Here is a 14361-nt window from a genome sequence, read left to right on the forward strand (position 1 = left end):
ACTCAATCAAAGTCCATTTTGTGCCTTTTCTCTGCTAGTCAATGCAGATGGACCCCAGCCCTGCTCTTTATCTGCGGGTCCTTTGTGTTTTATGTGTACTCAGCAGAATTGGCAGCTTTATGTTTGTGTATTGTTGGTTCCCCTAATTAAGACCAAGCTTGAGAACCAGCATAGTATAGTGGCCTCCCACTGTTGCTCACGGTGGAACGCAGCCTGAAATGCAGCCTTTATCTGTCCTTTCCTGGAGTCAGGTCCCTTCTCTGGGTACACAGCTGGCTCCAGAGCACCAGTTGGGCATCACAGCCATTATGTTGTATGGCAGTTAATTTGTCTGTCTCTCTAAGTAACACTGAATTCCTTCAGAGAAAGAATTTTCTGTAACTTTCTATATCCCTGTCAGAACTCTCAACAGAGTACTAGATAGAAGTCAGTGAATGACGGTAGATCATCAGGGACCGAGGATCAGCAGCAGTTTTCTCAGTACTGAGGGGTGTCACCAGGTAGTCTTAGAGAAAGGATGCTATTGACAGGTGGTTGGCAAAGGTTGCAGCCCCATCACCTCCTACAGTGCAGTGAGATAAAAGGGAAAGCTGCTGGTGAGAGACTGAGTTAGGTACTGGTACCATTCAGGAATTCTTTAGGTTGGGCAAATTATCCTGTGGGTAACGTGTCTCAGTTTGGGCTGACTTCAAATTTGTAAGTTAGTGTTATTTATGTCATATGACATAGTCTGAGCTTTGTCTGTGGTCAGGCCCAGTGCTGTATCTACGTTCTTATTGAATGAAAGGCAAAGTTCAGGGACCTTGAGCCTACATTTCCCTGTGGGCCCTGTGGTACCTAGCATTTCTGTGGGCACTGTCCGTGCTTAACCCACGTGGTGGTCACTCAGGGGCACTAGTTACATGCTCCACCTTAGCACCTCTGTACAGTGTAACTGTATGACAGAGGTGTTTGTCTTAAAGGCAATACTAAACCAAGAAGCAATCGTGAGACAGAAATTTCTTAATTGATTAGGTAAACATGTAAGTTACTGAGCTTATTGTGAAGTTATTTGTGGGTGGTAGTCACAAGCAGTTCTATGCACTGTGGTAGTCAAAGCAAGCCTGCTTGAGACGCCCATGGTCCGTGGGGACCAGTTCTGGGCCACACTGAAGCAGGACACAGAAGCCCAGGGTGCAGTGCTGCAGCCAAAGCGCGCAGCGCATCAAAGCGGTGCTGTCAGTGCACTTGGGACTGGGCTTTAAACTGGGAATGAAGAACATTAAAGGATAGTTGTGGTTTGGACATTATATAAATATTGTTGGTGCTGGTTCAACCAAGGTTTCCTTTGGAGTCTTCAGTTAACGCAAAGAAGAATCTAAGAGTTGAATAGTTATTTAACTGTATGGAAACAAACCGAAAATGATGTGAAGTTCTCTGTCACTTGATGTATTGGAACTATTTGCTTTTTTTTTAACTTTTCATTTAATGTGCATTAATTTAAAGTGTCATCCCTTGGAACTGGAGTTACAGACAGGTGTGAGCTGCCATGTGGGCGATAGAAATTGAACCCGGGTCCTTTGGAAGACCAGTTGGTGCTCTTAAGCACTGAACCATCTCTCCAGCCCCGTATTTGCTTTTGTTAATGCACCAATTAGGCACTAGGTTTAGTCCTATTTTCCAGCAGCAATACACAAGAAAACATAAAGCTTGGCTGTGGTTGATTTTGCCCTGTTGACACTGTGCTATACAAATTGCAGTTGACCCACATTTCTGATTATGGCATTACTGAGTCCATGTCTACCTTGCTTAAATAGGAAGGAAATATGCCTCTGGAAGACTTACTGGCATTCTACGGCTATGAATCTACAATTCCAGCAGTTACAAACTCTAGTGCAAACAGCTCCCCAAGTGAACTTGCAGATGAACTACCAGATATGACTCTAGACAAAGTGAGTACCGGCCTTTGTAAGAAGCGGCTTTTCAAGTTTCTTTTGCTTAAAGCATCGTCTACTTTTTTTTTTTTTTTTTAGACAGGGTTTCTCTGTGTAGCCCTGGCTGTCCTGGATTTTCTTTGTAGACCAGGTTGGCCTTGAACTCACATCAATCCGCCTGCTTCTGCCTCCTGAGTGCTGGGATTAAATGCACGGACCACCATTGCCCGGCATCTTCTACTTCTGAAATATAAACTTTCTATTATTTTGATGCCTGGTTTGAACATCGTTTGCCTTTGATCCTGTTGCTTTTCCCTTGCCCAGTATTTTTCTGCGTAGATGTTGTATCTAGTGGATTTTGCCTTAATTACATTTGATCTGTAAACACATGAAAATATCTGTTAACAAACCTCCCAGAATCATGCGAAGCAAGTTGGCTTAGGCATAGAGTTCTGTTTCTGGGCTCTGGGAGTGACAATGGTCACAGCAGCTAAGGCAGTGGTGACCTGTCTTCACACAGGCTGCTGTAGGGAGGTCCACTCCTTGCTGAGGAGAGTAGCGTAGCGTGGCTTTGCATGGGATACACGAGAGGTTTTCTTTGTCAGGCTTCAGGCAAGAGGAGAAACCCACATCTTGGAAAGTCTTTCTGTGCCTTTTCTTGTCACGCTCTTCAGTAATCTTTAGTGCCTACTGTATACCAGCACACTTAGACAGGCTGGCTTCTTTTAAGAGTGTCACAGTTAGTTCAGTGGACTTCTTAAATAACTGGAAGAGTAGAGCTTGGAGACAGTTGTACATTTTTAAAAAATTCGCTGGAAAGAAAAGTAGTTGCTAGCTACTTAGAAGTCATGTTTTGTTCTATTGTTTTGAGATCCCTCTCTCACTGTACTGCCCAGACTTGCCGGGAACCCCCGCGTCCATGAAGCGCTCTCCTCGTCCTCTAGCTGCTGTGGCCGCTCGCTGTGCTAGATGGTTTTTGTTATAAAGTCACTGATAAGTGTACAATTGCATGTTATTATTTGATAAGACATTCAAAATGTAAAATATTAAGTATAATTAAAAATGAAATGTTATTAGTAGTTATACACTTAGAGTAAGTTATAGAAGTCCACCTTTTCAGAACTAAAGGCACAGGTGCTGCTTCCCTGTTCTTCCAGGAAGAGATAGCAAAAGACCTGCTGTCGGGTGACGATGAGGAGACGCAGTCCTCTGCTGACGACCTGACGCCATCCGTGACCTCGCATGAAACTTCTGACTTCTTCCCTCGGCCCTTACGATGTAAGAACAGTAGCCCCAGGCTTGAGGCCGCTGTGCTGCCGTCAGCAGTGGGAAACACTCTACATGTCGTACGGAGCTAGAAGGAAAGGTTATGGTCTGGATAGGATTGCAGCCTTTGCTTTTAAGACGGAGTGAACCCATATGCTGTTAAAATCCACACACTTGCCTTGTTTTACAAGGCTGTTCCCAGACCTCATCTGTTGCTTGGTAATGTACCGAGTTCAGCTGCAAAATGTTATTGATTTTATCTTGGGGCTTGTTAAAAAGTCCTTGCCTAGCTGTTGTGAAAACTTATAGGGCTCAACAAGTATTTTTAGTGATTTATTTTTTTTCCCTTTTAGTTCTTGGTGTTTAATGCTTATTAGTAATACTAAAAGGGCTTTACACTGAAACAAGTGCTTAGCTGCAGCCCCATTTATCTTAAAAGCTGGTGTTAGGTAGTATATCCCCATGCCTGGCTGTGCGTGGGGATAGCTTTGATGGACTCCACTGTCTGCAGTCTGAGGTTAGCCGGGGTTAGCCCAGTGAGAACAAACCCCCATGCTTCACTTCACTTCACTTCTCAGGTGGTGGCAGTGGCTTCCGTTTAGTTCCTTGCACTGGAACCTAATAAGGAGACTATATACATAGAATATTAGCATTCTATGTGTTTCTGTCATTGTGACAGGTGCCAGGTAAGAAAATACTGCAGGCTTAATGATAGGTGAATCTTAACTATTCCACAAGGTTTTATAATGTATAAATGACCTTCTCTTGGGTGCTTCAAACCTTTTTGCATTTTCTTTAAGCAAACACAGCATGTGATGGAGATAAGGAGTCAGAGACTGAGGATGCAGAGACGGACAGTGGTAACTCACCGGAAGATCTGAGGAAGGTTGGTTGAGTTTCCCGTACAGTCTGCTAGAGCATTCAGACTGATTTAAAGATGCTTGGGAGGCCTGGAGAGAATGCTGAGAGGCTAGGGGTATATACTGCTCTTGCAGAGAACTCGTGTTTACAACTCCCTGTCACTCCAGCTTGAGGGGATTTGACTCTCTGGCCTTTGTGGGCTCATACACCAATACACATAATTAAGAAAACATTGAACAGCCCAACAGTTAAGTGTGGTGCTGTGGCAGAAGACAGGAGTTGAGGTTCCAAGTGCCATGTTGGATGGTCCTCATCCACCTGTGACTCCCGCTCCAGGGACTCCATCACTTCTTCAGCCCGTGGGCCTGCACCATCCTCCAGGACACATACAGGGACACACACTTAAAATAAATCTTAAAGGCCAGGTGTGGTGGTGCACACCCTTCAACCCAGCACTTGGGAGGCAGAGGCAGGTGGATCACTATGAGTTCGGTGTCTACAGAGCAAGTCCAGGACAGCCAAGTTAACACAGAGAACCCTTTCTCTAAATACATACATACATACATACATACATACATACATACATACACACACAAACAAACATAAATCTTAAAAAAGAAAGAAAGAAAGAAAGAAAAAACCTTGAAATTTGTGATAATTTTATTGTTGCATGAGAAGGTTTATTGATTTGTAAGAGCAGGTTAATGATTTGGAATTTTTCTAGTGTTATGTTTTTATGACAGTGTTGCCTTTATTTCTCAATTTTCCTATAGGAGATAATGATCGGTTTACAGTATCAGGCAGAAATACCCCCTTATCTTGGCGAGTACAGCGGCGAGGAGAAAGGTAAGTTCAAACTACCCTACCACTCTGTGTGTGACTTTAAAAGTCTGACTGTATACCAGCCGAGCTGATGTAAAGATATATTGTTCATCAGAGAACATTCTAGACTCCAGGTATTTAGCATTGTCTTGGGGGAAATGTATCAAAATTATTCATGAAAATGGGCCTGGTGGGGCTTCCTTATGATCTTAGCACTGGGGAGCCCGAAGGGAGGACCACAGTAGCAAGACCTTGTTTCAAAAAGACAAAAGGTCATGAGCCATGAAGCCCCACTGCAGCGCGTAGTGCTCCCCAGCCTGTGTGTGCCGGGCCTGCCTGGGGCTTCAGGAGATGTGGGCAGAATCTTTTTTGGTTTTGTTTCTGTTTTTCAAGACAGGGTTTTTCTGTATAGCCTTGACAATCCTGGACTCGATTTATAGACCAGGCTGGCCTTGAACTCACAGTGATCTGCTTGTCTCTGCCTCCCAAGTGCTGGGATTAAAGGCGTGTGCCACCACCTCCCGGCAGCAGAATCTTATCTTAAAAGTTAAAGTCACTTTTATTCACCTGTTGTAATTGTTGCCTTGGAGGCTAACTTCCTCCTTCTGATAACCTAGTCCTAGCCCTGGAAGCTTCTAGCCTCTGTACAATCTAACCCAGGTCTAGACTGTTTTCAGCCTCTGAGACTTAGTGCTAAATAAGAGAAGGTCACCTTTTCTAGTTCTTTCTGAACTCTGCCAGGCTGGTTCAACTCAGCTGTTCTGGCTCAAATGCCCTTTTCAAGCTGACTGATTGAAGCTGACTTCTCTCTCAGCCTCTGACTAAATTGCTCTGCTTGGCCTCACGCCAACCTGGCTATAAGCTCTAATCTTCTGACTCCTTCTCATCCTCATCCTCTGGCTCATTCTGTCCTCACCTAGCTTGTTCTCTCTTCAGCCTGTTTCTGTAAAACTATCTTGGTAAAAACCGCCTCTGGAATTCCACCAACTGAGCTGCCACAGACTCAACTCAGCGCCACTGCACTGCCCATCACTCTGTCAGAGTGCCTGAACAGACTCAGAACGCAGAGGTCTGCTTGCCTCTGTCTCCTGAGTGATGGGATTGAACGCGTGTACCACCATGCCTAGGCCTAAGCTTTTCTTTCCCCATAACTTGCTCTATACTAGGCTGGCCTTGAACTCAGGGATCTGACTGCCTCTGTCTCTTGGGATTAAAGACTTATCTATATTCTAGCCAGATCACACGGACCTAGCTCTTTGGCTATGATCTCCTGCCAGAGCAGCCATGTTCTGAATTACAATCCCTCACCAAAGTAGTGAGAATGTTACAAACATAATCCTGTAGATGGAAACCCTGGGAGGAAAAAGAAACCGGAAGGATTCTTCGCCCCGCTGCTGGAAGCAGAAGGTTGAGTGTCCCTTGCTGCCACCACTCAGCTGGTGCTGCCTCTCACTTGTAGTAGGTTCCAGCTGTGTTTGGCCCTGAGAGTGTAGGGTGTTGGGATTACAAATGCAGCTGTGCCTTCCTCGCTGCTCTGCACTATTTCCATGGGCACTGGGGTCTTGGCAGGGATGAATTGACTCTTCTCTGGGCAGCCACCCAGGCCACCTTCTCTTTTCCTCCGTATTACATTGCTCTATTTAAGAGCCAAAGGACTGGCCACCCTGCAGCCGTTAGCTATGGCAGCTGTTAGCAGCACTGTTTTCCTCCTTTGCTTGTGAACTGATTGAAGAAGCTCGTGTCAGGAGGCAGGGAGAGCGTGCTCAGTGCATGAGTGTCCTTCCCCAACTCACAGACCTGACATGGGCCTCAGCCTTCGGCCAAACATAGCAGAAGCACTGTTTTTTCCAGCCTGCAAACTCAGAAGGGAAGGAGTGCACCTTCTGGAATTAGCCTGAACATCTATTTCAGTTAAAGAAACGGTTCTAGAAACTGCTCAAAAAAGACAACTGAGGCTTGACCAGGCATGGGGGCACACCGATTACTTGGGGCTCAAATATTAGACCAGCCCACAGGCCTCAAATATGTTCTGAGTAATGATCTTGTGTGCCCTCTTACTGTAGTGATGTCTGTCTTATTGGTGCGTGGGCATCTTTATTCTTAACTTCCCTGCTAACTGGGAAAGAGACTGCTTATCTCACGTAGTTCAAAACATAAGCATTTTGCTCATGCTACCAATAAATTCTTTTTTGTTAATTATATATAAAGGTATTGTGTGCTTGAAGAGTGGATTGCGCTCCAACACTGGGGTGAACATTTGGGTCATCTGTATTTGCTCCTGTTTAAAGTGATAGAGTGCATTAATAAAATGCCCAGGACTGTACTCCCAGGACTCAGAAGGCAGAGGCAGGTGGATCTCTGTGAGTTCGAGGCCAGCCTGGTCTACAAATTGAGTCCAAGACAGCCAAGGCTACACAGAGAACCCTGTCTCAAAAACCCAACAGGCAAACGAGCCTTGTGAGTGATGCTCTGCGCCAGCGCCCCGGTCACCCAACGAGCCTTGTGTTAGTGATGCTCTGCGCCAGCGCCCCGGTTGCCCTAGGACCATACAGCTCGCTTCTTAGCTTGGCCTTCTTAAGCCTCTGGGCCCTGACCAGTCTTTCTTCTTCAAATAAAAATCCACTCTTGACTAAAGCAGTCTGTAGAGGAAAAAGTCCTCAGGTACCAGGTTATTATTTGATACTTGGCCTTTATTTTTGTTTTATTTATTTGTAATTTTAATCTCTAGAAGGTTTATAGGGTCATTTATGGAATTAAAAGAAATTCCAAAGAGGTTGTTAGAAAATTTGGCAGGGTTTTTTTTTTTTTTTTTTTGCTTGTTTTGTTTTTTTACAGCTTCGTTACAAGATAGCATATGGGCTTTTACATGTGTACTTTACAGGACACAGAGGACCTAAGTGGTCAGTAAGTCCACCTTCCAGAATAGCTCTGTGCTCTTGACCGTTGGCCAAGATAGGTTAAAACAGTGCTTTCTCATGCCAGCAAAAGGCTGTACTTGCCCAAAAGCCCCACTGCTGCTCAGTGACTTGTGCAGCCAGGAAGCTCCGCCCAGGAGGAGACGGCTCAGTCTGAGCGCTTGCTGTGTTCACTGTGTCACGGATTGATGGGTTCCCTTTCTCAGCTTATGACAGTGAAGACCAGCTGCTGTGGCGCCCTGGCGTGGTTTTGGAGAGCGAAGTGAAGGAGTACCTTGCTGAGACCTCGCTAAGAACTGGAAATGCAAAAGTCGCAGATAGGAGTTCTTCAGGCGCACACACCAGGGATAACGAACAGGTCAGCTTCCTCCTCTGTCACTGCAAATGTGTGATTTAAATAGTCTGCATGTGAATTGGGTGCCTTCTCTTAGGGGTCTCTGTGTGTTGGCGGTGAGGAGTGAGTGGGAGGCAGAATTCTTTGAGACAGGATCTCAGCAGGAATAATGTTGGCATGCAGCTTAGCGTGCACTATTTTTATTACTGTGGGACAGTGCATCCGCATAGAACTAGTATTGCCTCCCTCTCAGTAGACGTTTGCACTGATTTATCAGGTCCTTTTACAACAGCTGTTAATAATTATTTAAACTTTTTGGATGTTATATTGTAGGTAGATCGTCTTCCCCTTCCCTTTCCTCCCACGCACCGTCCCTCTTGCCCCTCCTCCCCTCACCCGCGTGTTTAATTTCAGATTCATAGACTTTCTTGTCACGTGCTTGTGCGTGCACGCGTGTGCCCCCCCACATTCATATGTGTGTGTGTGTGTGTGTGTATATATATATATAAGTACACTTAGTCTGTGTAACATTACTGGTATGGATTATGTGTTCAGGGCTGACCATTGGGGACTGGATAAGCAATTGTGTGTTTTTCTCTGGGGAAGACGGGATCTCCGGCTCTCGGCATTCCTTGGTTGCCTGTAGTTCTCTGTAGCATTGGGGCCTCCTGAGCTGTCACCCTTCCCACGTTAGCAAGTCTGTCGTGTGGCCCTTATTTAGCTCATGCTTATGTACCCCTGTTGTGAGACTTTGGGGTGTGGCTTCTGACACAGCAAACTCCCTGGTCCTCTGGCTCCTAGGAGTCTTTCATCCCCCACATCCACAGTGGCCCCTGAGCCTTAGGGGCAGTTGTCTTGTAGCTGTGTCAGTTGGAACTGGGCACCACAGCGCTGCCTTTGATTGGTTGTGCTTTTCTGTGATGATGTCTGTCTGATGCAAAGAAAAGCGTCCTTGCTGAGGGGTGAGGACTACATTTACTGTGCGCGTAGGACGGATATTTGTACTCCCTGACTGCACCTGGAATGCTCGTGTTTAATGTGGGTGCATGGGGCACTTGTCTCACCTGAGGCAGCCCCACCTTTCCTGGGATTTCCTTTGGAGGTGCTCCTCAGTGGCCTCTCAGTGGAATTCTGTCTGCTGCTACGTACTGCATCAACAGTCTCAGACATTTAACAGCGAGAAGATGACTGACATAAATAATACCCGTGCTGGTTCCCGAGAAAGCAGAGCCTGTTTGAAGCCAAGTGCTTCTCTCTCAGGCCTGCTGCTCTTCCCTTTTATTGCAGCTCCAAAGAGGGAGGAGACAGCAAGAGACACACCTAATTTCCCCAACTGCCAGAGTTATCTACGCTTGGGCAATTTGGCCCGGCATGGTGTTGAATCCCTGTAACGCAGCACTTGGGGAGTTGAGGCAAGAGAGTTTCTTTAGGGCTAACCTTGTCTAAAACTCAAGGCCAGCCTGGGTTCTATCAGACCCTGTTTCAGAAAACTGTATTTAAAAAAAAAAAAAAAAAAAAAGAACCTTACCAGGTGAAAAGACCCAGAAAAATGTAAAAAGTCAAGATGGTGACAGTAAGTGACTATCTACTCACTCAGTGAGTAAGCCATCAGGACCAGAGTTTGAGTCCCCAATACTGAGAGCAGTCTAAGAGGATCCTTGAATCAACCTCTGGCCACACAGGCGCACGGAGGGTTGTGTTCTTGCACACGCATGCACACACCACATGTAATACACAGATATGCACACATGAGTAGTCAGTTTGCAGAATGGTTCTGTACACTAAATATCTAGGCACACATGCTCATGTCAAGACAATTTGTTTGGTTTTTGAAACAGGGCCTCTACATATCCCTGGCTGTCTTAGAACTCACTATGTAAACCAGGCTGGCCGTGAATTCACTGAGATCCACCTGCGGGGATTAAAGCCATGTGCTACCATGCCTGGCTTCTCCTGAGAGTTGAAAGCATTTGGTAGAGTTTCTCTTATGCGATCCCGTCTGCTAACGTGTTTTTCGATGGGAACGGTTGGCGGCACTCATGGATGGTCTTTTCTTTCCCTCATGGTGTAGGCATTGTATGAACTTCTCAAGTGTGACCACGATGTAAAGGAAGCGGCTGAGAGGTACTGCCGTAATGGAAAGGCGTCTCAAGGTGAGAGGGCAAGGAAAGGGGAAAATGAGAAGGCTGTCTGTCTGAGGACCAGGATAAAGGGCAGAACAGCCCTCTAACATTTTGTAAAGTATTTTCTTGGCCTGTTGTCAGGTTCAAATTACCTGGGACTCCACCTCCATCACCTCTTCTTGTAGAAACAGTTACAGAACAAACAGAGCCCACTAACAACAATAGAGCCAAAGTAATTTAAAATGATTTTTATGTTTTGATTGAAAATGTTGAGCATATTTTGGGCTTGTTTAAATCAGAAAATAAAATGGAAATTTAGGAGTAAGGGAGACCTGGCGAGTTGGCTCAACAGGTAAAAGCAGTTGCTGCCAAGCCTGGGGACCTGAGTTTAAATCCTGGGGTACACATGGTGGGAGGAGAGAGACGTTTCCTGCAGACTGTCCTCTTACCTCCACCCACACGACACACAAACACAGGTAAGTAAATGAGAAAGAAAAAGATGTAGAGCAGATTCCATGGAGCTTGTTGAAGGAAGTATAACTTCAGTGGCCATGTGATAATAAATGTTTTAAAGCTGGGGCTGTAGTCTCAGCACTTGGAGGGAGAGGCAGGTGGATCACTGTGAGTTCGAGGCCAGCCTGGTCTACAAAGAACCCCTGTCTCGAAAAGCCCCCCCCCAAAAAAGGGGATAAATGTTTTAAAGAGCTAATAGTCTGTTTATGAGTGTTAAGGAACATAGTAGCTATGTTAATATTTCATCTTTATATATGTGGATATCATGTACTATAGCTGCCATTAAGCGTATGTGGGATGGAAATGTACTTAGTGATATTATATAAATGGCAGGGCAAATGGAAAAGCTGGAAATTTGTAGGTTGAAAAATATATTGAAGTATTTCTCTTGTAGAAGATGCTTCTTTGAAAGGATTGTTTTAAACTATCAGACTTTCAGTCTGTAGACACCAGTTTTTTCCTGAGTTCAAAACAGGTTTTTTTCTCTTTCTTTCTCTCTCTTTCTCTCTTTCTCTTTCTCTCTTTCTTTCTTTCTTTCTCTCTTTCTCTCTTTCTCTCTCTCTCTCTTTCTCTCTCTCTCTTTCTTTCTTTCTCTCTCTCTCTTTCTTTCTTTCTCTCTCTCTCTTTCTTTATTTTTTTCCTTCCTTCCTTCCTTCCTTCTTTCCTTGTGTTAATGGCTTTGAAGGCCTTCCTGCCCTAACTAGAGTTTTTAATTTAGCAAGCAACATAGTGTTTGCTGGGAAATTTAAGGTATTTAAGTATTTGAAGAGCATGGATGAATTCTTACATTTTCCCAGCACTCACATTCTGACTTTAATTAAATATATATAGATTATTCTTTATTTATAGTCTTGAATTAAAGAACTTGCTTTTTATGTTTAACCAAAATAGAACCTTCCTTTTTACTCCAGAAAGAGCACAGTTATTGTTACTTCACTTAAGATGTGTTTGGGGTTGGAGCAATAGCTTAGTTGGTAAAGAGCCAGCGTTTGATTGCCAGAACCCACGGGAGAAGCTGTGGTGGTGCACACCTGTAATTCTAGATCTGCGAGGCAAGCACAGGTTGATCCTTAGGGAGAGACGGTGGGCAGGTCGGCACTCACAGTTGACCTCTGGCTTCCACCTGAGTCTTTATGTACATATACATACATGCATATGTATACATGTAAGTGTTCACACTGACATGTGCATACACAAAGTTTTTAAAATTAGAAAAACACCATTAAACCTTGTCCCACAGTACAGAGAACAAAAAATGGTTTTTTGTTTTGTTTTGTTTTCTTTTTTGATTACTGGTTTTGTTGTTTTTCTGGAGTTACGGGGGGGGGGGGGAGGGCGTTGGGGGGGAAGTGTTGGTTTTTCAAGACAAGCTTTTTCTTGTAACCCTGGGTGTCCTCTACTTCCCAAGGGCTGGGAAGTTTTTGTTTTTTTACGATTTAGTTATGTAGATGTGTGTGTGTGTCTGTGTGGGGATGTGTACAGATGAGTGGAGGTGTCCACAGAACCCAGGAGAAGGCATAGATCTTTGGAGCCAGAGTTACAGGCTGCTTGATACAGATGCTAGGAATGGAGCTCAGGTCCCCTACAGCGGCACTCTCTTAGCCCAGTGTTTGTATTCTAAGTGACTAGTGTGTAGATGCCAAGGATGTTGTCTGAAGTGCCCAGCATTCAGGATACGTGTGCCAGGTAAGAGCTGAGTTGGTGCCTTTCCCAGGGAAGCACAGTAAAGGTTGTTGAGATGCACAGGGAAGAGTTTTGAGGCCAATTAAGTTCTTTTTTCTTTTTCAGAAGGAATGACAGCATGGACAGAAGAAGAATGCCGAAGTTTTGAACACGCACTCATGCTTTATGGGAAAGATTTTCATCTTATACAGAAAAATAAGGTAAATAGAGAAGTTGTTCACTAGTCACAATGGTTATAAGTAATGCTTTTTGTTATTTAATAGGGAAAAATGAGCAATCTAGTGATGTTCCCTGCTAATAGCATTCCTTTTTCTCTGTCTCTCTGTCTCTCTGTCTTCCCCCCCCAACTCCACCCCCCTTTCTCTGTCGGGGCTGGGGAGGGCATTACTGAGTCAGGGTTTCTCTATGTAACAGTCCCAGACTCACTTTGTAGACCAGGCTGGCCTTGAACTCACAGAGAACCACCTGCCTCTGCCTCCCTGAGTCCTGGGATTAAAGGTGTGCGCCACTATGACTGGCTGCTAATAGCATTTCTAATATTCTAAATGTGATTAGAATGTGATTACAAAGATGCCTCACCTGTTCATAGGATGGTAGGACTTAGCTGCCATATTCAACTTAATACATCAAGAATTTGGTGTATTTTTCAGGAAGCTTTCTGGTTTTCTCCTTGACTGTCACTTTCTTCCAAGCTATTCTGATATTTGTAGTCTCTCATATTTTACAATTGCTAAAAAGTCAAGGGAGGTGGAGGAGGGAGAGAGACAGACGGGTTCAGAGCAAGGGGCTACTAATATAAACATCTAAGAATCTATGCTAATCAGTGTTCCAGGGCAGGCAGGACAGGACAGCAGCAGGAAGTCCCATTCATTGCTAGTGTGGCTGCAGCCACTTTGGATAACTGCATGTGTCTGGTATGCTAAGCTTTTACTAAAGGAGTTAGCAGAGTTAGTAGTCGCACTCCATGCATTTATCTAAATGGGTTGAAAACTTCAAGTTCAGGCAGAACCTGCACACAAATGTTCAGAGCAGATTTAATTAGCTTTCATTGTATTGCCAAAACTTGGAGCCAATATCTCCTCAGAGCTAAATCCATACACTAGTGGCAGTCAGAACAACAGGGAATCACTTAGCACCAAAACCAGTAAAGCTAGCAAATGGCAGAAGATGTGGGAACAGCTTATTTATTAATTTGTTAAGTGAAAGAAGGCAATCCAAAAGACTGCATGCATCCTACGAATCCCAGCAGCCCAGGAGTCAAGTGAGTGCGGCTGCTAGGCAGGAGGGAGGGGCAAGCAGGCACAGAGAGGACTTAGGGAAGGGAGCCTGCTTAGTCTGATACCAGACTCTGGGCAATGATAGACATGTCAGTGGAGGCGTATCACGTTCAGCAGGTGTGGGGCACTGATGGTGGCAGCAGTGAGTGCAGGGGAAGGCTGCATGAACGCAGAACTACTCTGAAAGACTGGAGACACAGGTTGTATGTAGATGTGTTGTTCTGGCTCCACTTGTATGAGTGACCATCTTTCCTCTGTTGATGTGCCTTATTCCTTGGTTGTATAGCGACGCCTACATTTCTGGGCTTGCCTTTTCTTCCTGAGCACCCCAGTATCATACCATCTTTTCCCTCCTTCCCGCTCTGAGACAGGGGCTCACTGTGTAGCCCTGGCTGGCCTGGAATTCTCCGTGTGGACAGGCTGGCTTCAGCCTCTTCCTCCTGAGTGCTAGGATTAAAGATAGCTGCCTGACATGCTGTTCACACTGTTGCTTGTTTAGCTAGAAGCCGCAAGGCTGCGTCATCCCTGCCCTTTGCTTTTTCCTGGGACCCTGTGTTAGCTGTTCTAGGACTTGTGTGTTCCACACAGAATTCTCATGGCCCATAAAATAACCTGCTGCTTTGGGTTACACTAAATCATCAGTCTTCTTATCCA

General features: G+C 45.0%; 1 protein-coding gene across 3 annotated transcripts in view; it reads left to right on the forward strand.

Annotated features, from left to right (window-relative positions):
* MIER3 (MIER family member 3) overlaps nucleotides 1-14361 on the forward strand; it is a 39259-nt gene that overhangs the window by 18639 nt on the left and 6259 nt on the right. For all 3 annotated transcript variants that reach the window (XM_084802494.1, XM_084802495.1, XM_084802496.1), the window contains 7 exons: nucleotides 1797-1931; nucleotides 3071-3191; nucleotides 3980-4065; nucleotides 4814-4886; nucleotides 7984-8135; nucleotides 10183-10264; nucleotides 12536-12630. In XM_084802494.1, the coding sequence (XP_084658620.1) occupies nucleotides 1797-1931; nucleotides 3071-3191; nucleotides 3980-4065; nucleotides 4814-4886; nucleotides 7984-8135; nucleotides 10183-10264; nucleotides 12536-12630 (744 nt within the window). The remainder of the gene's footprint in view (nucleotides 1-1796; nucleotides 1932-3070; nucleotides 3192-3979; nucleotides 4066-4813; nucleotides 4887-7983; nucleotides 8136-10182; nucleotides 10265-12535; nucleotides 12631-14361) is intronic.

This window comes from Acomys minous, assembly GCF_964271855.1.
Source record: "Acomys minous genome assembly, chromosome: 11".
Classification (NCBI taxonomy): Eukaryota; Metazoa; Chordata; class Mammalia; order Rodentia; family Muridae; genus Acomys; species Acomys minous.